At 58.0% G+C, this 25,277-nt stretch overlaps 1 protein-coding gene across 2 annotated transcripts in view; it reads right to left on the bottom strand.

Moving 5' to 3' along the window:
* Nucleotides 1-25,277, bottom strand: part of FAM53B (family with sequence similarity 53 member B) — a 77,994-nt gene that overhangs the window by 4,660 nt on the left and 48,057 nt on the right. The window contains exon 4 of one of the 2 annotated variants that reach the window (XM_089898319.1): nt 10,174-10,395. The exons of the other annotated variant lie outside the window; for it this stretch is intronic. Coding sequence (XP_089754445.1) covers nt 10,174-10,395 — 222 coding nt within the window. The remainder of the gene's footprint in view (nt 1-10,173; nt 10,396-25,277) is intronic. 2 annotated transcript variants of the gene reach the window in all.

Below are 25,277 nucleotides of genomic sequence, written 5' to 3' on the forward strand. Positions count from 1 at the left end.
CAGAAATTCAGTGACATGAACGTTCTTCGTCACGCTGTTAAATTGAAAAGAAGTGACCCAGATTCCCTGCGATAAGGGTTCCATAAAGCATGTCTTTTCAGACAAGGGAAGCCTCTTTAGCCATTAGAAAAACACGGCAGGAGTGGATTTACTGATGCAAACGGAAACACCGCCAGGCCGCACTGCTGCACAAAGGGGGCACGGTGCCCATGCCACCCTGTCGCCGTGATAGGAGGGGACATGGGCCAGGAGGGTTGGCTTGACGTCCACGTGGTGCACATCACAGCCACCCAGGGGGCCGGTTTCCACGTGAGCCCTGGGCTCCTGTGCCCTCAACAGGCACTCAGGTGACGGATGCTGTAGCCCTGCTGGGGAAGGGGCCGGGCTCACAGCTGGGGGCCGCGGAGACACCCCTCAGCCTCCCTAGGCCTCGGCTGCCTCATCTGTAAGAGGTGAGTGATGGTCCCTGCCTGTCCCACAGGGCCCTTTGAGGCCCCCGTGAGAGAATGTGGCTGCCCAGGGCTCCGCACCCGTAGGCTCTACCTCTGCAAGGGGCCAGCCTGGAGGAGGCAGCCTAGGGCCTGCCCGTGGCGGGCAGAGCTTGAACACGGCCCAAGGGTGCTTGGGGCCACCCACTCACAAAAGGGGGCAGGCCCGGCACTGCGCACCGACGGGTTCAGCTACACACCAGCTCTCCCGGCTGAGCACAGAGTCAGGACGGAGAGCTATGCAGACGAGGGTGCCCATGGCCCAGCCCCACCGGTCCCCAACAGGACCAGCAGCAATGCTGTGCCTTCTCGGGACGAGACAGGAGAGACGTGTGTCGAAGGCAGCTGGAGGGAGTCTGGGCTCTGGCTTCCTCCCTGCACACGCTGGGGACTTGGGGGCGTGGGGAGCACCGCACGTCTGCCAATGCCAAGGTCACAGGCCTGTCCTGAGGGCCCCGGTCCTTTCACAGGCGGCAGTGTCCGTATGTCACTTTGAAATAAAGGTGACCACCGGCTGTCACAGTGAGCAAGCTGCTGCATCAGGCTTGGCAGATGGAAAACGAAAGGCGCTCTCTCTAGAGGGAAGTGTCCGGGCCTGCCGTGCGTGCGCTCACCGTCCCCACCGGCGCCACAGCGGAAACCGCTCTGATGGGTTTGCTCGTCTTGGAATCCTTCGATTAACTGAGAAAGGGAGGCTGGGGTACTGGCGGAGTGGGGGGCCCTGGGATTGAGGAAAGAAGGGCTGGGCCACCAATCAGACCTGAGATGCTGGCCCAGGTCGTGGTGGGAGCCAGACTGGGGACCCTCGCGGTGCCCCTCCTGGGCCACGTGGGGCTCGCTGAGGCCCCAGGCCTCACAGGGCACGTCCCCTCCGCTGCCACAGCAGAGGGCCGGAGGCAGGTCCTCGTGCAAAACGGCCCCCAAGAGCCTCTGTGTCCTCAGGTCAGAACACAAACCTAACGCTGTGTGTGGGCAGAGGCCCCAGATGCCTGCGCTGGGAGGGTCCCTGGGGCCCCTTCTGCCTCCCAGCCACTCTCCTGACTGGCCTAGACCTGAGCCAGGACGAAAGGAGAACTGGGTAGAGAGACAAGAAAGAGGGAGGATGGCTCAGCCCGGGCCTATAGAAGCAGCGGTGTATAAGGGATTTCCGCGAATGGCAGTGTGACCCGTTACAAATAATAGCGCCCAGCGTAAACCCAACGTGCTGTGAATGGGTCACAGGGCATATGCCAAGACCCTGATGCCCTCAGCCCCAAGAACATGTGTTAACTAAGGTGCAGGCGGGTGCCTGACTTCATGGCAAACGTGACAGTGTGTGTCTGGGCACTAGTCATGTTAAACAGCAGCCAGCCAGCAGCAGGGTACTGGGGACCCCAGTTTGCGGGAACCTTTCAGAGATGCAGCTTTTGCCCCAAGTGTGCCCTGGCGAGGGCTGAGGTCAGAGAGGCTGTTACAGTCCTGGGTTCCGCCACACACAGGCCTGATGGCTTCAGACAAGACCTTCCAACCTCTGACAAATAAGGGCTGGGCCAAGGGCACCCGGGCGACCGCCGTTCTGAATGTCTGGAATAACTGGGTCCTTTTTGCTTTGCAGCAGGGCAAGAAGCTGCAAGGTTTGGTTGGTGAATGTTCTCACAAGCAAACCCCAGGATGCCACTGAACCCCACCCTCTGACAGTCCTCAAAGGCACCTACTCCTTGGCTACAAAGCCAGTGTCACGTTGAAAACGTTGTTGACTCAAAACTCAGCTGTTTCAGCCACAGTGAAAACCTGCTGAATGTCCCAGCCGGTGGCATGCCCCACCTGCCGGGGAGGAATGTGACCTGCACAAAGGGGCAGTGTGTGTCCTGCCCAGGCTCCATCCCAGGAGGGCCCATCCTGTGTTGGCATCCAGGGCGCGGCCCTGGGGGCAGGGTCCCGCCCAGCCTCTCCTGGCGGCTCGCGCTCCCCAAAGCCCAGCTCCCATGCAAGAATGCTGCACAGGCCTGCTGGAGGCCTGGAGGCCTGTGTGCCCTCAAAAACGTCTGGGCAAAGCTGCAAAGCTTCGAACAAATTCAAAGCACTGTGTGAACATCTTTCCAGGGTGAAATGGCTGCTTTGGGACAGACAGTCCCCCCTATGCCAGACCCGGCCCTGGCCCAGGGATGGGCCGCCTACTTGGGCACGAGCCTGCCCAGGTAACAAATCTCAGAGAGGACCATCCGTGTGGCCTCAGGCTAGTGGCTGGAGACACTGCTCAGCACCCCAGTCCTAGAGTCTGGAGCGACTTTGGAATGGAGCCCCTGAAAGTCAAGTTGCTTCCATCAGAACTGCCAGGCCTCAGGTACAGGCAGCAGTGTCTCAGCCCACCCACCCAGCCTCCCCAAGTCAGGAGCAACGGCCCCTTCTCTGCACAGCCCTTCGGTGCAGATATCTGCTCCCATCCCCTCCTTCTGGGTGGCAGGCCCCTGGCCAGGCCCTGGGCTCAGCCCCGCTGGAACTCTGTGCAGCCCTCATTGCAGACAGAGGCCCACGAGACCCGGGTAGTGAGAGCACCCCGAGGGCCGGGCCCGGCTCCCATGCACCCCCGCCGTCCACACCCAGCCCCAAGCGCCCACACTGTGAAGAGGCTGAGGACGCAGCCCCTCGCCAGCTGAGGGCACCTCTGCCTCGAGCTGCAATCTGAAAACCAAATCCCCCCTCGGGAACCTCACATTAACTTAACGGACTCGGCCCCGTCCTTCTGTGCACGCCGACCACCAGCCACCCTGCCGAGCCTTGGGCCATGAGCTCCGTCCCCTCCCCAAGTGCCAGCCCGGGGCCAAGGGCAAGGCAGACTGTGGGGTGCCGTGGCCGAGAGCAGGCAGCGGCAGCCCCCTTTCCCAGGCTGTTTTCCTCACCCCCGTCTCCCTGGGCCCCATCCTACCCTCGAACCGGGAAGGCCTCGGGTGCGTGGTGCGCGTGGCATAGGGGAGGAGCGCAGGACGCAGGGTCTGGGGTCGGAGGAACTCGCCCAAGACTGGCTCCTCCACTGACAAGAGTCGCCTCATTTGGGAAATGAACAGTCGTCACTGGCCTGGCTGCCTCCCTGGGCCATTGCAAGGGTCCCACGAGAAAATGGATGCGAAGCGGGGCTGCTGGGGCCCCACCCATGGAAGCCTGTTCCCCAGCGCCTGGCACAGCTCCCCTGCCCCTTCCTCCCGGGGCAACCCACAGCCAGTGACTGGCCGATAACGGGTTCCGGAGCTGACCCAGGCCTGGGGGGTCAAATCCCAGGTGCTCTTCACACTGCTGGGCCCCCCTGGGTTAGGCTGAGGGCTCCTTCCCTGGCCTGTCTGCTTCCCTCACTTCCTACAGGTTTCTCCCAAGGGCCTCCTAATCTCTGGGACCCGATTCCCGGCTGAAGCTCTGCTTCCAAGGAACCGACCTAAGACGGGAGATGAAAGCACTGTGTGTCACCTGCTCATCGGTACTGCTGTTCCTTCCAGAACAGGAACGCCAGGTGCCGCTCAGAGGCTGGCCGTCAGATCCCGTCAGGAGTCCACCTGTCAGGACCAGCCTGCCTTGCGTTCACTGGGGATCAGTGGTTGCTGGGGACCTCTCCTTGCTCAGCCCGGGGGCCTCATCGTTGTGCCCACGTGAAACTTCCTCTCAGCATCGTGCTGGGACAGAACACGTCTCCCCAAGGCACACGTGTGCTTCCCCTTCTCGGACAAGAGGTGTGACAGAGTCCCCCAGCTCCCCTCTTCTGGCACCATCCTTCGAGGCTGGCTCATTTGCTTCTCCTCTTTCTAACGCTATCTCCCTCTTTGTAATCCAATTCATGGATCTCTCTGTGTTACTGATTTTTAGGGAACCACCTCAGATCCCTCTAGAAAGAGGGGCATAAACAAGCCCAACCAGCCAGGGAGAACGAGCAGACCGGGTCCACGCCTGGCCCAGGCTTCTGGAGCCTTGCAGCCACTCTGCAAGCTGCTGGGCTAGAGCCCTGGCTAAGCGGAGGCATTTCCTCCCCCAAGCAGACACTTTCATGAGAGCAGAGTTCTCCAAGTATCAAGAAAACACCAGGCCATGAGAGTGGCGAGGGGCCTGGAAATTTTCTAAGTCTCACTTGTGCTGGAAGCTGGCACAGAGACAACCAGGGCGGTGAGGCATGTGGTTTCCTGGGGTGGCGGTTTTGTTTTGTTTTTTAAACTATCTCAGGAAAGAGAAAAAGGCACCGGCTTATTTGGGGCCTATCTTTAATCCATCTTTGGTAAATCGGAGTTTCCCATGAAGGCTGGACTGTCTCTCATAGGAAGCCCCAGAGCCCAAGGGGTCAGGTGGTGGGCTGCCCCGGCTCGGTGCTGCGGGTCTGGTGGCGGGTGTCAGGCAGGTGCTGGAGGTGACCGAGGGCAGCGGGCGCAGCTGGCCCCTCACTCCCGGCATCCCATCACCGTGCTCAGGCCCTGCCCAGCTTCACTTCCTGCTCACTCGGCTCTGTGTCGGGCCCAGCCCGTTTCTGTGACATGCTCATTACCTTTGGACCCCACAAGACGCAGCCCTTTTAAGCCCGGACTGCTTCCCTACCTCAGGAAGAAGGGCAACGCCGGCCACTTACAACCCAGATAGGGAAGCTGGGTCGCCGAGGCCTGAAAGCAGAAAATGAAGTTGCCTGAATGGAGGAGCCTCTGGGGCCCAGGGAGCACCTCGGACTTGGCACTGGACACTTGAGGTTCTTCCCAGATCACAGGTTCTAGAATCAAACAGCCAGGGGAGGGCAGGACGTATCTGAGGGGTGGAAGGATGGCCCTGGCAGTTACTAGGAAGCCCCTGCCTTCCTGGGCCTTTTCCCTCAGCTCACTGCCACAGAGGCCACAACTGCTTCCTGAGCACCCGTCACCTGGCAGGCGTCTCCTCATCCACTAGACCCCTGCAGGAGCGTCATCCCCTGCAGAAGCAAGCCTGAGCCCAGGTGTCCCCTGCTGGTGCCCTGCAGCCCCGACCCCGCACCCCACCACCTGGCTCAGGGGCCGGCTCACAGAGGGCGCTAGTGCAGCCCGGTGGGGTGGGAAGGAAGGACCCACTGGGTTAGCCCCCGGGGGCTGGACTGTGTGTCCGCACAGCCCTAAGGTCCCGGGACGCTGTGGGCACGTGCTCTGAATGGTGGCCAACCCCGTGGTCTGGAGCCCCCCTCTGCCCAGGCCACATTGTGGCAAACGCTGTTTCTGCACCAGGCCCCGGGTGGCAGATGGCCCGCCTGGACACAGAAGGTGCGGAAGCCGATGAATGGCAAGGGGCCTCCCGGCAAGCTCACAGTTAGAAAACAAACATTTTCTTTCTGCAGCGTGCATCCTGGCCGGCACACACTCAGGACAGGGCTTGGAAGGACACCTCGCTCTCAGCTTGCCGTGGAGGGAATTCTCTGCCTGACAGAAGTCGAGGGACCTTTCCAAAGCACACAGGGCGCTGGCGGGGGGACCAAGGCTAACGCACTGCCGGGACGCATGGGGACCCTGGGGGCGGCTTCTGCACCAGGACTGGGGGCACTGAAGGTGGCTCCAAGGCCCCAGAGGGGACGGCGGGCCCTGGGTTTTGTTCAGCTGGCTGGAGCTGGGTGCTCCAAGGGCCATGTCAAGGCACAGGGAGACAGGACTGCAGAGTATTGGGACCCTCTCAGCCCAGCCCTCCATTCTCTGTTCGGATATTGGCTTCCAGAGAAAGGGGATGCTTTTTGGAAAAACGGGCAAATTGCCAATCAGTCTAACAGCCTTATCTGCAGATAGGCAGACGGAGGCCGAGAGAAGGGAAGAGACTTGCCCCAAATCCCACAGCTGGTTGATGTGCAACCATTCCTCTTGGCTTCCGGGTCGAGCTCGGGAGAACATTCGATCCTCAGGCAGGATAGCGGCCTAGAAGAGGCTGGACAAGCCTGGGCTGGAACCCTGGCCCTCTGGGGGCCCTGGGAAGTCCTGAAATTTCTCAGCCTCAGTTTCTCATTTGTACAATGAGGCTAATATGAGCCCCAATGAAGCCACAGAATTGTTTGGAGGGTTAATTGCATTGGGACCATGTAGGAGGCCAAGGAGGCGCTTGGCTAACCTGAGCTCCCTCCTCCCCCCTGCGCCCACCCCGCCGTGCTCAGGCTAAGGTGGGGGGCCCGTGGCTCTCCGTGGACAGCACTGCACAGCCAAGGGGTCAGGGGCTCGGCTTTGGGAACAGAATCTATACTCTAGATGGTCAAACCCACTGTCCTTTTTAACCAAAACCTGCTTTCAAAGGAGCCAGAAGACATGCCAGCAACACGAAAGGTGAAATCTCTAGGAATAAAAATATAAGAGCTAGAGAAAAGAGATAGGAAGAAAACCTTACAGAGCACAAATGTGGGCTTGAACAAAGGGAGAGACATCCTGTCTGTGGACAGGAAGACTCAACCTCAAAAAGGTGTGAATTCTCCCCAAGTTAATTCAGAAGTCTAACACAATCCCAATCTACAACGTCTACAGCAGCCCTCCCCCATCTCAAGACAAGCTGATTCTCAAGTTTTCATTGGAAAAATAAACAGATGAGAATAATCAGGAAGCCTCTGCGAAGAACTATTAGGACAGACTAGTCTTACCAGATGCTAAAACATACTACAAAGCCTCAAAATTAGGAGTATACTACTACATGAGGACACACAGAGACTAATGAAATAGAAGAGAATGTTCTGAAATAGCCCCAGGTTAGCATATGATAAAGGTGGAATCTCAAAGCAGAGAGAAAAAGATGGAATTTTCAATAGCTGGTAGAGAGACCAGTGGGTAGACATATTAAAAAAAGAAAAAAAGGGCTTCCCTGGTGGCGCAGTGGTTGAGAGTCTGCCTGCCGATGCAGGGGACACGGGTTCGTGCCCCGGTCCGGGAAGATCCCACATGCCGTGGAGCGGCTGGGCCCGTGAGCCATGGCCGCCGAACCTGCGTGTCCAGAGCCTGTGCTCCGCAACGGGAGAGGCCACGACAGTGAGAGGCCCGCGTACCGCAAAAAAAAAGAAAAAAAAATGTTGGCTCCATATTCATACCACATACAGGATAAGCTCCACATAAACCAAATACTGCAATATAAAACCATAAAAACACTAGAAGGAAACATAGGAGAATTCCTTTATAGCCTTTCTAAAATCCAACATTCAGAGCCATAAAAGAATTAATAAATTTGATAAAAAATGTATACACGTCAAAAAAACGCTAAAAGCACTGGTGGGATTGTAAAATTGTGCAGTCGCTTTGGAGAACAGACTGGCAGTTTCTCAAAATGTTAAAACACGGAGTTACCACGGGACCCAGCAATTCCACCCCTAGCTATGTACCCAAGAGAAATGAAAACACATGCCCATACAAAAACATGCACATCAACGTTCACAGCAGTAGTATTCGTAATATCCAAAAAGAGGGAACAACCCAAATGTCTACCAATTAGCAAATGGATAAATAAAATGTGGCAGGATTATTTTTCGGCCATTAAAAGGAATGGAGGGACTTCCCTGGTGGCGCAGTGGTTAAGAATCCTCCTGCCAATGCAGGGGACACAGGTTCAATTCCTGGTCCAGGAAGGTCCCACATGCCGCGGAGCAACTGGGCCCGTGCGCCACAACTACTGAGCCTGAGCTCTAGAGCCCGTGAGCCACAACTACTGAGCCCACGTGCCACAACTACTGAGGCCCGTACGCCTAGAGCCCATGCTCCGCAACAAGAGAAGCCACCGCAGTGAGAAGCAGGCGTACTGCAAAGAAGGGTAGCCCCCGCTCGCCGCAACTAAAGAAAGCCCACGCGCAGCAACAAAGACCCAATGCCACCAAAAATATAAAATAAAAAAAAAAAAAAAAAAAGGAATGGAGTTACTGACACATGCTACAACATGGACGAACCTTGAAAACATTACGCTGCTCAGTGAAAGAAGCCAGTCAACGAGAGACCACATTACTGTATGACTCCATTTATATGAAATACCCAGGACAGGCAGATCCAGAGAGACAGAAAGTAGATTAGTGGCTGCCTGAGGCTGGGGTGGCTAAGGGTGAATAGTGACTGGCAATGGGTATGAGGTTTTTTTGGGGGGATGATGAAAATATTCCAAAATTGACTGTGGTGATGATTGCACAATTCCGTGAACATACTAAAAACCACGAAAATTGTTTGCTTTCAATGGGTGAATTGCATAGCATGTGAATTACAAAGCTGTTGAAGAACGCCAAAAGCAAAGTCAAAACACAAAGAACAAATTAGAAATAAACATTTGCAACTCATAGCAAGGCAAAAACTAATCTAATATAGAATCGAGAAAAAGAGTGACACCTCAATTTTTTTTAAGGGCAAATGAATACAGCAGAGGACATACGAATGACCTTTAACTATAAGATGCTCAACTGATTAGAAAAATGCTAACTAAGATGACACAGAGAAACCATCTTTCACCTATCCGGTTGGCAAAATCCACATTTGACCAGAATCTGTCGAGGCGGCGGTGGGGAAACGGACCGCCTGAGGCACCCGTCGGTGGTGTGGGGCCCCCTCAGTGTCACCTGGGCAATATCCTCCAAGACGACAAGTGCGTACAACCTGCAACCCGCCACCCTAGTGGCAGGATGTGCCCACAGAGGGTACACCTGCAAGTCTGAAAGGATCCACAGGCAACACAGTTCACAGCTGAGAGGACTGCCCCCGGCTTGGGAGTCCGCAGCCGGGGCCTGGGAATGAAAGTGGGCACGTCCACACAACAGACCCTCCTGGTGCTGGAAAAAAGGCGGCAGTGGCTCGGCTCTGACACAGAAACACTTCCAGGGTCTGTTATTTAAGGCAGCAAGTTTCAGAAAACTAGACGTTAACATGCTATCTTTCATATATGAAAGGAGAATAAAAGAAGAACCTTCTTATTTGCTTGTATTTTTATAAAGGATTTCTAGAAGGATCACAGGAAACAAATAAGGAGTTAACCTGAGGCCACGGGGGATGGGAGGGATGGGAGCAACACTTTCCCTGTATACTGTTTTAATTTTTGAACATGTGAATGTACTATCAAAAAATATGTGTGTGTGTTTATTTTAAAAGGAAAGGACACTCTAAGTTAGGAATGAAGAGGATGACTCACAGGCCAAAAACTCTTACTGAAATGGTCACTCAGATTTTCAAAAAAAGAAGTCCCCCTCCCACACCATCTCCATATTAAAATCATTGTAATGTTTCTCCACCAAAGTCCTTTTTGACTTTCCTTTTCTCCTATTGGCAGGAACAAGGCTTATGCATCACAAAAAAAATGGCACTTTGCAAAACTGTGCAGACAAAAAAAAAACCCCTCTACCGGGTTCCTGCATTTAATAATCACCAAATTATTACACACGAGTTACACACGAGCACAAGACGTGAAAACATCAGGCAGGGCCAACCCTTGAACGGCAAACAGGCCACACATGTGCCAGACATCTGCCTGTGGCCAGTCGGCTGTTCAGGCCTTTTCCCGGGGCTGGTAGGCGGGCTCATAAACACAGGCAGGGGGAAATCCCTGGGAAACATCTCGCTGTTCTAAAGGTTTGCAGGGCTCCCCGCCTGCCTGGTGGAGGCTGGCCTGGGGTCCTCGCTCCATGGGAGAACACTGCCGGGCCTTGTGGGTGACCCAAGGCGGGGCCGGGGCTGCTTTGCACCCAAAACCCCAGCTTTCCCCAAACAAGGCCCGTCTCTTGGACCGCACCCACCTTGCCCAAATGGGCCGGTACCCGCCATTCAGAGCCGCTGCCCGGCCCTGCCCCAAGGCAGGGCAAGGTGGCTGCTTGTTTGTCAGAAACAGTCTGGGGGAACGGCCCCCGCGTGTCTGCGAGAGGCTCGGTGCCGAGGACGGGCGTGTGGGCCAGGTGTCTGCAGTTGTGGTGCGTGTGGACACAGAGTCCCCACTTCCACCTGTCAGCATACTTCCACACCTGGTGAACACACGAAAAGCAGAGAATAAGCTCAAAGTGTCAGATTCAGCTGGATTTCCTTTCTATTTGGTGCGGGGGTGGGGAGGGGAGGATCTCTTCTCCCCTCCTTAACGATAAAATATAAATCATAAAGAAAAGCAGGCAAACACTGTGGAAACACGACTGATTTCTCTGCTCCAACAGGCCTCAGCACGGAAAACCCCTACATCCCCCAGTCCCCAGGCCCCTTACAGACTGACCCTCTCCATGGACAAAGTGCTCCCCTCCCACTGGAAAGGACCACCAGGTGCCCTGGCCTCACTCCCACCCTCTCTGGTTTGCTTCCACCCCTTCCAAGCTCTGCACCTCCAGGCCCCCCAGCCCCTGACTTCAGGGAGGACCGTGTCCGAGCAGGGCCCAGAGGCCACCTGAATAGCCGGGATCCAACCCACACCACTGGCTCCTGCGTCCACATTGACATCAACGGCACTGGAGAAGTGGGCTTCACGGCAACGGCCACTTGGCACTGATTCCCAGCTAACCGGCCCAGGCCAGAGGGCCGGAGAGGAGAAAGAAATGCACGACGTCCCCATGTCTGTCTGGAACCTCGGCCGTCTCCCAAGGCCAAATGCTGGAAAATCCAAGTAGAACTTGCCACAACCAGGCTGAACTCCAGGCAAACCCAAGGCCAAGAGAGCCTACACCAACCATCTTAGGATAATCCCAGCACCCCTCAGCTCCTGGGAGCCAGGACCCTGGCCGGTCCCAGACAGCACTCGCGCTCGGAGCCTGAGGACGTAGCCAGACTGGGAGGACAGGCTCAGGGAACAGAGATGGGCTGGAGACCCCAAGCGCGGGGGCCTGTCCCCACCAACTGGACCACCCACAGGGCACCCTGGTCTGTCCAGGTCCGCTGAGAGGGATATGGCAGGGCCACTGGGACGAGGCCCCAGAGGGCCAGTACACAATGTCTGGCTGCCCTCACTTCCACAGCATCAAGGGGGGTTCCCCTGCCAATCCACAGGGGCTCCTCATTGGCTACAAAGCTGGCCACGTCACAAGCCACAAGCCCCACTCCCTTGCTCTGTGACTTGGTCCAAGGTCAGGGTCCAAGGGCGACGGCTCCCCCAGGGAGGCACTGGGCCCACGTGGGAGAGCGAGCCCCGCTGGGACATCAAACACAGGGTCTGGGTGCAGCTCCAGGGCCTCAGGCAAACCCTGCTCCCCTCGCGGCCTCCATCTGTCCTCTGTCCTGAGACAGGGTGGTCCCCAAGGACCCCGCAGCAGCCTCAAGCAGAAGGTGGGAGACGACAGGCAAGCCCCAAGGACAGTGTGGTATCCAGGACACCCCTGAGGGGGTGTGGTCACCTGGCTCCAGGCTCCAGCCTGTCACGTACTGGGTGTGTCCTAGGAAAGTCCTGGGTCCACGTACACAACGAGGGAGTTGTTAGTCCTGCATGAGCCTGGCTGTCCCTGCCCTGCCCTGCCTGCGCCCTCCCTGCCCACTCAGGCTCCCTGGACGCACTAAGCTCTCCTGGGGGTGCCCTCCCTCAGCCAGGATTATCACCCCCTCGATAAGCCTCTCTCCCCTCACAGCCCAGCTAAAACCACTCCCCGCCCCTACAAAGCCCTCCTGGAGCCTCCCTGCTGCACAGGCTGGCTGGCAGGGTTCTGGAGGGCTCGGCCAGGGAAGAAGTCTGCTGGCCGCACCTCTGATGCCTGGAGGAACGGGGTTGGGTGGCTGTGTGAAGAGTTGAAAATGGTGATCCATTTGGGGTGGAATCCTGCGTCTGCCACTACGTGTTCCCTCGGCCTCCTTGTGCAACCTGAGTTTCTCTTTCCCCATCTGTAAAATGGAGAAATAAAACTGCCCTTGTGGGGCTATAACGGGGCTGAAATGAGATCACAACAGGGCCCGGCTCAGCGGGATCTCCACACCACATTACAGTGTCCAGCTGCACCAAGACGGAGGAGGAGGGCCGGCCCTGCCCCGAGGGGCTCAGGCAGAAGACACAGAAGGAGAGCCCTTCACCCACAGCTGTCCCAAGCGGAAGTGACCCATGAGAGCAGAAATCCCAGGCGTGCTGGGGAAAACAGAGGCCGCACTGGCCTGTCCTGGACACCAGAGTTCTGCGGGGGCAAGGAGGGGCGGCTGGACCCCGCCAGCGTGTCCCAGCGTGCCTGGGCAGGGCAGGTGGCCACGGACGTGCCCGCTGGCAGAGGGTGTGGCAGGACATTCCTGGGCACATTCCACCTCTGTGGGCTCGGCTGTCCCTCCTGCAGAGCCAGGGCTGAGTGGCAGGGACACCATGTGGGGCTCTGGTGGTCCCGAGCCCCGGAGGCCCCATTAGAGGACTGCCTCTCCTGAGGCTCGATCTCACCTGGGGCAGCCCGGACACTCAGTTACAGGACAGGGTGGGGGGCTCACCCCGGACTCTTGCCCACCAGGCACTTTTCCTGGGATGGCCTGTCCTCTCACCCGTCTAAGTCACGTCTCTCCAGCCAAATCCGTCACTGCAGCAGGGCAGGGGCCTAGCAGAGGCCCAGGATCCCTGGATGGAGTCCCAGCTCTGTCCAGAGCCCCAGGGGTGACCTGAGGTCTCATCCCCCTTGGAGCCCGGTTCCTCCAAGCTGCAGTGAGGGACGACAGGGGACAACCATGGGAGCCAGGGAGGTTGCAAAGACCTGGGAGCTTGCGTGGTGCTTGCGAAGTTCTCTGGATGCTTGTGGCCACCAGCCCAAGACTCCTCAAGTCTCTGCTGCCCAGGGAAACCCTGTCAGGGAACCCCTAGTGCACGGGTTCTTGGGCTGATGGGTAGGGGGAGCAGGCTCGGCATTCTCCACCAGGACCAGGACAAGCCCACCCAGCAGGAGATCCAGATTCCAGGCCAGGAGCAGGCACCCAGGAGACTTTTTTTTTTTGCAGTACGTGGGCCTCTCACTGTTGTGGCCTCTCCCGTCGCGGAGCACAGGCTCCGGACGCGCAGGCTCAGCGGCCATGGCTCATGGGCTCAGCCGCTCCGCGGCACGTGGGATCCTCCCGGACCGGGGCACGAACCCACGTCCCCTGCATCGGCAGGCAGACTCTCAACCACTGCACCACCAGGGAAGCCCCCAGGAGACATTTTTTAAAATATATTTATTTATTCGTCTTTACCTGGTCTTAGTTGCGGCATGCGGGCTCTTAGTTGCGGCATGCTGGATCTAGTTCCCGGACCAGGGATCGAACCCAGGCCCCCTGCATTGGGAGCACGGAGTCTTAGCCACTGGACCACCAGGGAAATCCCTGGGAGACATTTTCACAAAGTGCACTGGAGATGCCAAAGAGGCTGTGCAGGGCACGTCCTGAGTGGCACAGGTGTGGCCCGGAGCATCACGCCCTGTGCCACCAGACAGACACAGGAGCGGAGTGTGTGCTGCTCTGAGTGAGTCTGGATAAGCCATTGCCACTTAGAGGCGTGATGGAATCACGATGCCTACCTCGTGGAAGACCCAGCTCAGGGCCTCAGTGTGCTGACAGAATGCACTTCCCACTTGGAGGCCTGACCGCAGGCTCCGGAAGGGCTGGCCAGGGTGGGTCCCTGTTTCTTTGACTTTCCCAGGGACACACCTCAACATAACCAAATTTCCCGACAGGCTTATTTTTTCCCTTTTGTTCGTTACTGTTTAAGTGCTTGACAGGACATGCAAATACAGCACTGGCATCCCGAGGCGTCTAGAGGCCCTCGCAGTCACCTGCCAAGTGACTACACCTGAGGTGGATGCCCGGGGCCAAGCTGGGGGAAACTCTCGCTCCATTATCTCGTCATCTAATCCTGAGAGGCGGGCTCTGCCAGCACCTCTGTGTACAGGCAGAGAGACCCAGGTAACTGGGCAGAGTCCCACGGGGCCGGGGGTGGGCCAGGCTCAACCCCGGCTCTGTCTGTGCCCTTACCCGTCACTCTGCACCTCGTGGCTGTCAGAAACGCCTGAATCCGGGGTGGAAACCCAACCTAATTTCTACCCCCCAAGTACCCCAGCAAGGCTTGCCTACTACTTGGTGAGAATTCCCAACTACAAAAGCCAAAGGCCCTTATGACAGCAAGGGCTCCGAGATGGCCCCGAGGAAATGTGCAGGGCCCAGAGAAGCCCTAAAGCATTCTTCCATCCAGACATTTCTTCACATAAAGAGAAAACCGACCCACAAGGTTGCGCTACCGTAAATTCCACCTGTCATCCCCTGGAATCCTGCCTTGTCCCAGGAACGAAGTCAAGGCATTTCTGGGGGTACTCATGTCCTAGCAGCCGTGGAGCCTCTGATGGTAGTAGAACTAACGTCTACTAAGCATGTTCCCTGAGCTTCCCGGGGTTATCCCACTGAACCCACACGACACCCCCGAATGGGAACGGGGGCACTCCTGTCACTGGAGGCTCAGGAACTTGCCAAGGCCACACAGGGAGTAAGTGGGGAGGAAATGAACCCCGGCAGTCTGACCCTGAGACCAACGGCCCGAGTGCCGGAAGGAGAGGCAGCAGGAAAGGACGCGGCCTCCCTGGCGCACACGCCAGCAAGGCAGCAGCCCTTGCCAGGGGCCAGAGGGAGGGTGTGCCCAGCCTGGCCCCACACGGGCCAGGCCCTCAGCCAGATGGGAGAAAGGGGCAAAGGCCGCAAGTATATAACTGCTGCCTGGAGTCACCCCCGTGATGACGTGTCAGGGGAAATGCTGAAAGTGCCAAGGAGGCAGACCCACGAGAGAAACCAGCCAGGGCCCAGTGACAGCGCCTGGGTGCACATAGAACCTGGCATCTTCCCAAGGGTCCCAGCTCAGCCCTTGCTCCCTTCTTCCCCTTAGATGTAAATTAGTTCACGTGTGTGTGCGTGCACACCGCACACACAGACACACACAGCTCCGCCATCCTGCAATCACTTCAAGGTGCCGCTGTTCCGACGATGTCCGACGATCGCGTGGTCGATCTGACTCCGACCCCTTCGTGGCCGTCCTCGTCCACACGGGTGAGGCGAGCTGTGATGGTGCCGAGATGGCAAATGAGGTGCCCACCGCCAGGAGACCAGCTTCCGGGCCTGGGCCCCAGCCTCTAGCTTCAGACCATCATTGGCTGAGCCCAAGCCAGGGAATGAGCCTACTTCTCTCTTGTAAAAGTGTCTGATGATTTGGAAAACGCACAGAACCCACGAGGAAGTCCTTCACTTTCCATCTGCAAGTGGCTACCACAAAAAGGAGCCGCCAGACTCTGTGTGTCATCAGCTCAAGCCCGGGTCCACTCAGAAAGGGGAGCCTCGGGAGAGAAGGTTCTAAAATCCCCATGGGAGCCACCACCAGGCCCTTAGGAGAAAAGCAGCCCCAGAGCCGGCCCACCCCCGGCAGGCTGGGTCGCTGCCCCTCGGACCACAGGAAGAGGGCCCCGTCTCTACCCTCTGTCTTCCAAGCAGATAGGCGGGTCTTATTATGAAAAAGAGAGCTGATAACATACTCCCCTGACCTGGGCGCCTACCACGTGCAGGTTCCTCCAGAACCCCTAGGAGGCAAGTGTCAGGGCTCCTACCGTACGGATGAGGAAACTGAGGCCCGAGGAGCCTGCCAAGGTCACCGAGTGAGAGTGGGAACCTCAGGCCACGCTCTGCACAAAATGGCACAGGCACACAGGCATGCACACGTGTGTGCAACGTGCTCATGTGCACACACACACTGCCCTGCAAACCCGGAGGGAAAATGAGGCGTGGAGGCCCCCCTGGCGGGTCACTGCAGCCGCAGCCAGGGGTTGCTCCGAGCGGGCTCAGGGCAGAGAGCAGTCCTTCTTCTGTGCACCTCGAGGACACTGACGCTGCCTGGACTTGTTAGCAATCGGCCGCGCAAGCAGGTCAGGGGATCTTAACAAGGCTGGGACTCCAGATGAGAGGTGATGAAAGCCGGAGCCACACTTGTGGACAAATCCACAGTGACGGGTCCCCCTCTTGTGCCAATGCCTCTCCTGGCTGTTGTGGCCAAAGCAGGCCAGCTTCAAGGGGCGGGGTGGGGGGGGTGGACGGGCAGAGTGATTCTGCCGCGACAGAAGGGCTGCCTGGCAGAGCCCAGACAGCCCCAGATGCCACCTTCTCAAGCCTGGCACGTCCTCTCTGCAGGAGAACCGGCCTGGGGTAGTGGCCCCACCCTGGCAGCCCAGCAGGCTTGCAGGCGTCCCCCGCAGCGCGACAGCAGCCAGGCTGACGCCCTGTGGTCGCAAAGTCCCCAGAGGGAACAAGGGCCCTGAGGCCCTGTGGGTCAGCAGCCCCCCCAAACACACCCACGCACACATACACACACTCACAGAAACCTGGGAGGAGGGCGGCCTTCTCTCTCCTCTGCACTTAAAATGGGTTCTCACTCCAGAACTGAGTATGAGCTACGAATTTTCCCCCAAATTGTGCTGGCAGGATCAGAGAACCCAGAACAAAACTCCCTTAAGGTGCGGCACGAAGCTCTCGGGCAGTCGGCGGAACTGCTTTTCTACTTCCCGCTTTCCCTCGCGCTGTCTCCCTCTTTCATCTCCGCCATTGTCCCCTCTAAGTGAGACCTCATGGTGTTTTCATGAAAGCAAGAAAAATTGACATTCCTGAAGGTATTGTGGGACCTGTCGAGGCAGAATCACTCACATATGCTTTTTTCTCACTTTTTTCTCACTGATCTTAGAGAAAGAGAGAGACACACCACACACACACACACACACACACACACACACACACACAAACAAAAAAGTCCGTCCCTCCACTGGCCAATGAGAAAGAAAGCCGCACTCTGTCTCTCAAGGGAGAGACATCAATGGTCGGAGCGCTCAGGTTAACGGAGACGCACAGAACTAAGCACCCCACTCACCCAGCTGAAAACAAGAGAGCAACTTCTAACCGATTGGGGGAAAAAATTAATTGCAGCTTCAGAAATATCCTTTCTCTCCCGTAGGACCCCGGAGCCATGGGAGGCCATGGGAGGCCCAGGCGCTCTGCAGGGCTCCCAGTGGTTACTGCTATTCACCACTTGCAGGTGGCTGATCAATTTCCCAGGGTTTATCAGCGTGGCGATGGTGCCGTGCTCTTTCAGCGAGGGCTGCGGGAACCCATACAGGGCCACTTAAATCAGTCTGAAGCTGTGAAAGGCTCCATCACTTGAAGCCCGGGCCTGGCCGCCCAAACAGAGCCCCGGGAGGGCTGGCGGGCGGGCGCAGGGCCGGGAGGATGGTGCCAATTAAAAACCCAAGCCAATGGGCCTTTCTCTTCCTCGTTTTCATTCCTACAGCTACATTGTGTCCACTGGCAGCAGATTCCAAAAGCAAGGCAGGGGCATTCACCTCCCAGGGCTTTAGAGCTTCCATTCCCAAACTAGGCTAATTAAAAGCACAGTCCCTCCCAGGCTGCTCCTGGGGAGGAGTGAAGACAGAGGCCTCAGAAGACAAGGCCTGACTGTGAATGCTGGACTCTTCCGGGGACGGCTAGCAGTCTTGGGAGGATGGGTCCCCTTCAGACCGTCACCCCATCCTCAGAGGCAGAGGGCCTCTGGAAGGAAAGGGCCCACTCCAGCATCAGTCCCCAGAAGAGCCTGGCCCCTGGGGTCTCTGGAACATTCCAGCATTCCCTGCGTGTGCCAGAGGCCCCCAAACCTGCTCAGGAAGACAGGGCAAACCTGGTGTGGGCGGGACTGGGCCGGTCTGCAGCTTTCACAGCCCTGCTACAGGGCTGACGTGCCTCTGGGATAAATTCACCATCCCATGCCTGCTCCCAGGACGCCCAGCGGACAGCAAGCTGGCCAGCCAGGGGTCACTGACTATGGAGACAGTCGTAGTCTAGGGAAGATGGGGCCCAGGCCTCGCCACTTTCTAGCTGTTTATCCAAGGCTCAGCCACTCTGCCCCTCTGGGCCTGTTTCAACTGGGAAGCGGTGACAATGAAAGTGCCCTTGCAGAGTTGCTGGGCTAGCACAGTGCATGGCATACACACAGCCTCACCCAGGGACAGCCAGCACTGCGACCACTAACCACAGCACTACCAAGTGGCCACCACCCCTCAGAAGCTCTGCCAGCAAACCCAGGAGCTTTGGCTCCATGGGGGCAAGTCAGAACCCCCAGAAATGGGACAGAGGGTCCTCCGTGCCCCCCGCCGCCCCCCCCTCCAGTGCCCTTTAGAATTCCAGGACAGCTCCTAGCCCAGCAGTGGATGAAGGTGTGGGTGGCAACTCTGTTCTTTGAACAAAGTGCACGTTAATTCCAGCTGACCTACGCGGCATTCAGCAGCCCTTCTCCAAATTATCCGGGTATGTGAGCTACTGAACGAGGTCCTCCCCCAAGAACGTCTCAGAAAGGCACCGCTCAAAGGTTGCTGCCGCAGAGGGAGGCCAGAGGCGACCTCCCTGGGCTGCTCAGAGAAGCTGCGGATGCCGGTTTCCCAGATGGCGGTGGGAGGGGGCATCTGGAGAGCTCCGAAAGGCCCAAGAATTTGACCTGAGAGGGCAGGCGGCCGTGATGGGAAAGGGGGAGGGACGCAGAGGAAGGTAGCCTGGGCCGGCCTTTCCAGCCAGAGCCTCCCCTGGTCGGGAGGCTGGGAGACAGAGGGGATGGTGTGTGCGGCCCCTCTGCCGTGGGACCCAACACAGCCCGGAGCATCTGCCCCTGAATGGGGTGAAGGTGGCTCCCGCTGTACCCGGAACCCATGGGGCCTGCCCTTCACTTTCTTCCTCGAATGAGAGGAAAAGGAGCCGCGTGGGTGGGAGAAGAGGCCAGCCCTGCGAGGCAAGGACCCCAGCAGTGGTCCCCTGCCTCAGGGGCGGCAGCAGAACAAGGACCAGGCTTGGGTCTCGCCAGGGGAGCCCCAGGGCGCGCTGTGGCCCTGCAAGGAGCTGGGCCGAGCCCTCCGTGCACAAAGAGACGGCCAGCCCAGGGCTCCCTGGACACCTCCGCGCAATGCGGCTCTGTGGCCTCACCTCTCCAGGGCTCAACGTCTCCCTCAAGGGAATATCTGGGACTCTTGGTCCAGCTTCCTTTTTCTCTTTCAAGTTTAAAAGAAATTGAGCATTGAGAATTATAATAAAAATAACACTAATTCCAAGCCAGTGCCCCCTCAGGCCCTGCTGAGAGATGCAGTCTTAGCTCCTGAGACAGGCTCTGAGGCCAGGGGTGGCCCTGGTGTGGCAGTGTGCTCTCCAGTCTCGGTCCCAGGAGGGGCAGAGGACGGGGCCAGCTCTGAGGGCAGACAGGTGATGGTAAATCAAGTCGGGCTCGTGCCAGGCAGTTGCTAAGATCTTCCCGAGAACCCTGAAATACTGATTAATGGGGGAGATGGCTCTGGGCTTTGGCAGGGGACTCAGGCGCCTTTTCTGATGAAAAGCAGTGGCGCACACTGCTGGCGGCTGTCTGGCAAAATGCCTGTTTGCCTGGCCTCCCTGGAGGGGATCAGGAGAGACCCTGGCACTGCCCGGGAGCCAGCAGGAGCAGTGGGCCAAGAAGCCATCAGCCAGTGTCACCATCCTTCGTAGCTCCTGGGGTCTCTCCCCGGGGATGGGGAGAACAAAACTGACAAACCCGTCTCAGGGGCGCAGGCCCCGCGCTGCCTGTGTCTTCAGGTAACAGGATGTCCCGCCGCCCAGCCCTACCCAGCCTGCATGGCACTTGAGCTGAGTAGGCACTGAGAAGGCACCTCTCCTTTGCCACTGCCCAGTTCCGAAGAATAAGATTTCCTGTCCAAGGCCAGACATGTAACAGGGCCCCAGGGGCGGCAGCCACCAGGGAGGTCAAGATCTTTCTTTCATTCCAGTCTGTAGCCTCACCTATACAGTGTCGCCTCTAGGTGACTGTCATGACCTGGGGGAGGGGGAACTTTGGGCAGCTGTGGGTAGAGGCAGGGATTCTCCAGTCCCAGATGTAATGCAACCAGAGCTGAGAAACTGCCCTGTCGCAACAGCACAGCGTTTCTCCCTGTTCTGGAAGCTCGGTTTTCCTTCTCTTAGGCATTTGCTCAGTGCCTTAAAGAGTGTTCCCACTGCGGCTTCAGTGCTGACAATGGCCCTGCAACAGGTTCAAACATCTTCCCCAGGTCTCCAGTGCCTGACAGGACAGGGGAGGAAAAACACGCAACTCTCCAGCCAAGCGGAGAAGAAATCCTGGAACGAACGGAACCTTTCTGACTGGCTACCCCAAAGCGGGGCTCTCCCACCGTCATGCCACCAACTCCATGTCCTTCCTCGATTCTTTTCCTCCCAGCCCTGGGCCTGCCTTTGGGACCTTAGGCCAAGGGCTGAAGGCATAAGGTTGGGTTCGCCATGGACGCAGGGGTTTATGGTGACTCAACATCCCTTCCCTCCAGCCCAGGTGGCGACGGTTAGTCCCTCCCTATGGCCCTTTTCCCCAAGTCTCCTCCTGCTACCGCGAGACCGGTCTGCACCCACCCCCCTCATGTGAACTCCGACTTCCCTTCCTTCTGAGTCGTCAGCCTGCAATACTGGGGTGACTCATACGCTTACAGAAGGCGGAAGCAGGCACGGTGGACGCCCAGGGGTTTGGGGAGATCTGCGGGCGTCTTTTCCCCACTGCAGGAGGAGGGCCTGTGACAAGCGAAGAGCCAAAGTGTGAAAGCACAGACGCCGTGCTCTCTGGGTCTAAAGGGAGGCCCCATCCACGGGATGCAAGGTGCCCAGGCACCCTTGGAATCAGCCCCAGGGGCCGTGACAGGGTGACACGGCCCATCTGGCAGGCACCGGGCCCCACCTGGGGGCCCAGAGCAGGCGGAGACCAGCCCGGCCTCTGAGGGGTCCAGTCGGGAAGGGCTGAGGCTGCTGAAGGGGGCTCGGGGCCAGGTCTCGGGCCAGCGTTTGCTGAGCACTTGGCTGGGATGCCATTTCATTTAACGTACACTTCCCTGAGAGACTCGACTTTACTATTAGAAATGGGGAATCTGAGCCCCGGTGACGGGAATGAATGGCTGGCAGAAAGCCACTGCAGGTCCCCCCTCCAAGCAGCTGTCCAGGCCCCCAGGCCTCGGCCATTTCTCCTACTCCCAGACCCGCACCGCGACAATCCAGTGCTTCAGGGCCTCAAGTTGGATGCTGATTTGTCCGTCTTGAGGCCCCAGATTCACGGGGTGCCCTTCGGATGGACAGGCGAGAGAAGGAAGGGAGGGCAGCCTGCTGAGGGCCCACCAGGTGCTGGGTCCTGACTCCCGAGCCGGCTGTGAGAGGATGAGCGTGTCCCCACACACTGTCGTGGACCGAGGGTATGTGCCCAGTGTCCCAGCTGGGGTGTGGCAGAGCCCCGGCACCCGGCTGCGCCTCCCGAGAGACGCAGAGCAAGAGCTTTTGAACTCTGATGGGACCGTACTGGGGTCAAGGTTCCCTGCAGCACCCGGACTGCCAGGGAGGCCAACACCGAGCACATTGGTAGCTGCACTCAGCTACTTGCCAGCAGGGCATCAGGGTGGGGCGAGGGATGGAGAGGAAGTGGGTGTGGGTGAGAGAGCATCAACAGGAAATGCACGGGACGTGCCTGTGAGCCGGCTGCCACCCCCCGGACTCCTGCCTTGTCGGTTTTCCCTCAGATGCTGAAATCCACTTGCCTCTGCAGGGCAAAATGGCACACTCCCCCTCCTTGGGAAGGCCCTCTCTCTGGGGTGGCCGGGGGCATCGAAGCTTCTGGAAAGCAGATACTGAAGGCTCTGGAAATGTTTGCAGGAAACCCCCGCGTGTGAGAGGGATGGATGGGCACGGCTGCCCACAGACCAGCGTGCCCAGCACCCACGAGCCCACACTGTCCATGGAGAGGAAAGCCTGGGGGAGTGGGTACCAGGGGGAGGGTGGATGAGCACCAGCCTGCTGGGTCCTGGCTGGGCTCCACACCACCTGCTGTAGAGTCATCAACCATCTCCATCCCCCCTCAACACCTCCATCTCCCCATCTGTGAAATGGCAATAATGGTCTCTGGCCAGCTCACCTGGCAGCACGACCGCGAGACCTCAAGGATAATTGTCACGAGGCTTTGGAAAAGAGAACCCACTGAAACAGCGGCGGCAGAGCCCTCGACTGCACCCCAAGCAGCAGCGAGCCCGGAAGTGCTCCTCTCATCCTCACTGCGCAGATAAGCAAGCGGGCGTAGAGAGGCTCAGTACTGCCCGAGGTCCCAGAGCTGGAAGTCGCACCGCCAGAGCTTGGGTGCCCGCCCTGCCCGCTCAGGGCTCCTCTTGCCACTAAGAGCCTGGCCGGGATTAGCAATCGTGGGAAGCTGCCCTGGGAAGAGAGGGCATCCCAGCCCTTGAGGAATGTGCAGCGTCACCGGAGGCCGGTGGAAAGTGCCTGCCACAAGAGAGGCACTTGGAGGCGCAGGGTGTGGGCCAGGGCGGCAGAAGGAAACCAGTGGGAGAGGAGAGCCCCGTCCTGCCAACTTGCAGGAACAGCTGCAGGCCTGCTGGGGAAGGTGCCAAGCAGGGAGGGCAGGCGACAGAGTGCTAGAGGGCCAGGGGCTAGTCGTTGCCCTGTCGCCAACTGACTCACTGTGTGACCCTGGGCAAAGGGCCTCGCCTCTCTGGGCCTCAGTTTCCCCAGACGCGCAATGACGGGATTAGATGAAGGTCCCTTCAAGCCCTGAGAATTATGGGTGCCAGCTAACACCTTCGGCATCTCTTCATCCTCAAAACTGGGAGCGAGGAATCCAGCCCTGATTACTGGAAGTTCCCACGTTGTCATCCTAGAGGAAAACACTGTCGTCTCAGGAGACACCGGCACACCGACCTCGGCAGAGGCCCCCGCGTTGTTCTTGGACTGGCCCGGCACCCTCTGACCACCCACCTGACCAACCAAGATAGGGGGACGGGTGGAGAGGGCGCTGCCCGGCACGCTGGCCCAGGCATCAAAGGCAGCGGTGGGAAGCAGGACGTGCAGTCCCGGCAGCCCCGCCTCCACGGGAGTCAGCAGCTCTCTCCCAACATACTTCTGCTCCACAGCACACCACAGGGCACTGCCAAACCCCCAACAACTGCACAGACGTGGACAATGCCAGTTCTAAAGAAACTTCCACAGTTTAAGCCTGGGTCCACGTTCACACAACTGTGCAGGATGCCTGCTGCGAGCGGCACCCAACTGGAAGACGGCGGGATTCAGGACCAGAGAGCTGCCCCCCACACCCCCAAACGTGGCCTGACGGCATCGTGCTCTCCCCGGCACGTGCTGGGACGGGTGCGCTTCATCCCTCCCGTTCCTTCAGGCTCCAAAAGCAACGAACACTTACTGGATGTATATTCGTCCCACAAACGATGCTATGTATCTCCAGTCCTCACGCTGCCTCCACAAGCCCGGTATTGTTAGCCCCATTTTTCAGGAAAAACAAACCAAAACCAAAATCAATCCAAAAAAAACCCCTGAGGCCCAAAGAAGTAACCTGCCCAGGATCATGCCCCGGGCCTCTCCCCGGGCTACCTCCCTCTCCGCGTGTGCTCGGATCTCGAGTCACCCACTGAGGTATTTATAGCATCAAGAGCTAAAGTCGAAACAAGATGATTTGGTGACACGCACAGATGACATAATTATCTACCAGACGACTTTTCTCCCTAATGGAGCCAGAATATTTTATTCTTAGTAATAGAATTAAGTACAGGATCATTTTAAGATACTGTAGGCTCTGGCTTGCTCCCAGAGTAAGTGCTAAGAAGCCAGCAACTGAGAAGATCTCTCCCTACAGGGAAGAACTTTCTACCAGTTGGAAGAGGCCAAAGGTGAAAGAGCCTTCTTGAAGAGGCGGAAGCCCAGGTCACACTGCAGTACACAAGAGAGGATAGGTGTATTCCACTTAGATTCAGAGAGCTAGGCATGAGACAATCTGCTAAGTATTCTCATTGGACTCTGTATGCTAGATGATGAAGCTGACGGTGGTGGTGATGACAGAGGTGATACTGAAGGCGATGACGGTAGCAGTCGTGATGGAGACGGTGATGACATTAGTGGTGGTGACGACAGTAACAACGATGGTGGCGATATTGATGACAGTAGCCACCACTTGTTGAGCATCCCCGGTGTGGCCGGATGTGCGAGATGCTCTACGCCCTCTGGCCCACTCCATACCCTCTGGTGTGTGATCTTCACACCAGCCCTGTGAAGTAAGCTATCAACCCCGTTTGCCAAACGAAGAGCCTGAGGCTCAGGGTGGTGACCTGGCTAGAGTGGTGAGGCCAGGATTCAAACACCAGTCCACTGAATTCCCAAGGCATTGCTCCTTCTCTACATCATGCCTCCCCAAGGGACCTATGCCAGGTAAGAAACCACTGCTCCTACTGATAACCAGTTTCCACCCTCTATCTCCCCAGTGTAAATGTCCCCAATCCCCCAATCAAGCTAACCTCCCTTAGCCGTTGATGTTTGTTTTAAGAGGGGGAGGCTGATCTGAAAGGAAAAGGCTCATCCTAGAGTGGACCTTGTGTGCTCCAGACTCTGAGCCCTCTCCTGCCCTCAGCACTGAGTGCCGAGGAAGGAAGGACAGTGGGGACTGCTGAGGGCTGGGAGGGCGCTGAGGGGTGCTGCTGGGCTGCGTGCGCCTCCCTTCCCCGAGGGCTCCCCAACCTCCCTTCAGAGGCCGCTTCCCGCCCTTTTAGCCTCGGCTAAAAGGAGCCTTGGGGGCTGCCTGTCTGCACCTCAAGTACCCCAAACACCGTCCTGCTTTGCTCCTCGAAACTACAAAGCCAAAGCCGCAGCAGCGAAGGAGGCCGTGAGGCAGGGCGGTGGAGAGGCCAGGGCCAGGCACGTAGGCCAAGCAAAGGCTCTGTCCTGCCCAGCCAGCTTCTGCTGCTGCGCCGCAGGGAGAGGAGACAAGGTCGCCCCTCAGCCCACATCCGGAGCCTCTGATGGCCTCTGTCAGCCTGAAACCAGGAGTCAAGGCCCAAGCGCCCGGCTCAGAGCCCCGAACTCC

The sequence above is a fragment of the Delphinapterus leucas genome, chromosome 16 (assembly GCF_059928025.1).
Source record: "Delphinapterus leucas isolate spDelLeu-1000000601 "Yukka" chromosome 16, BTC_Dleu_Yukka2, whole genome shotgun sequence".
Taxonomy (NCBI): Eukaryota; Metazoa; Chordata; class Mammalia; order Artiodactyla; family Monodontidae; genus Delphinapterus; species Delphinapterus leucas.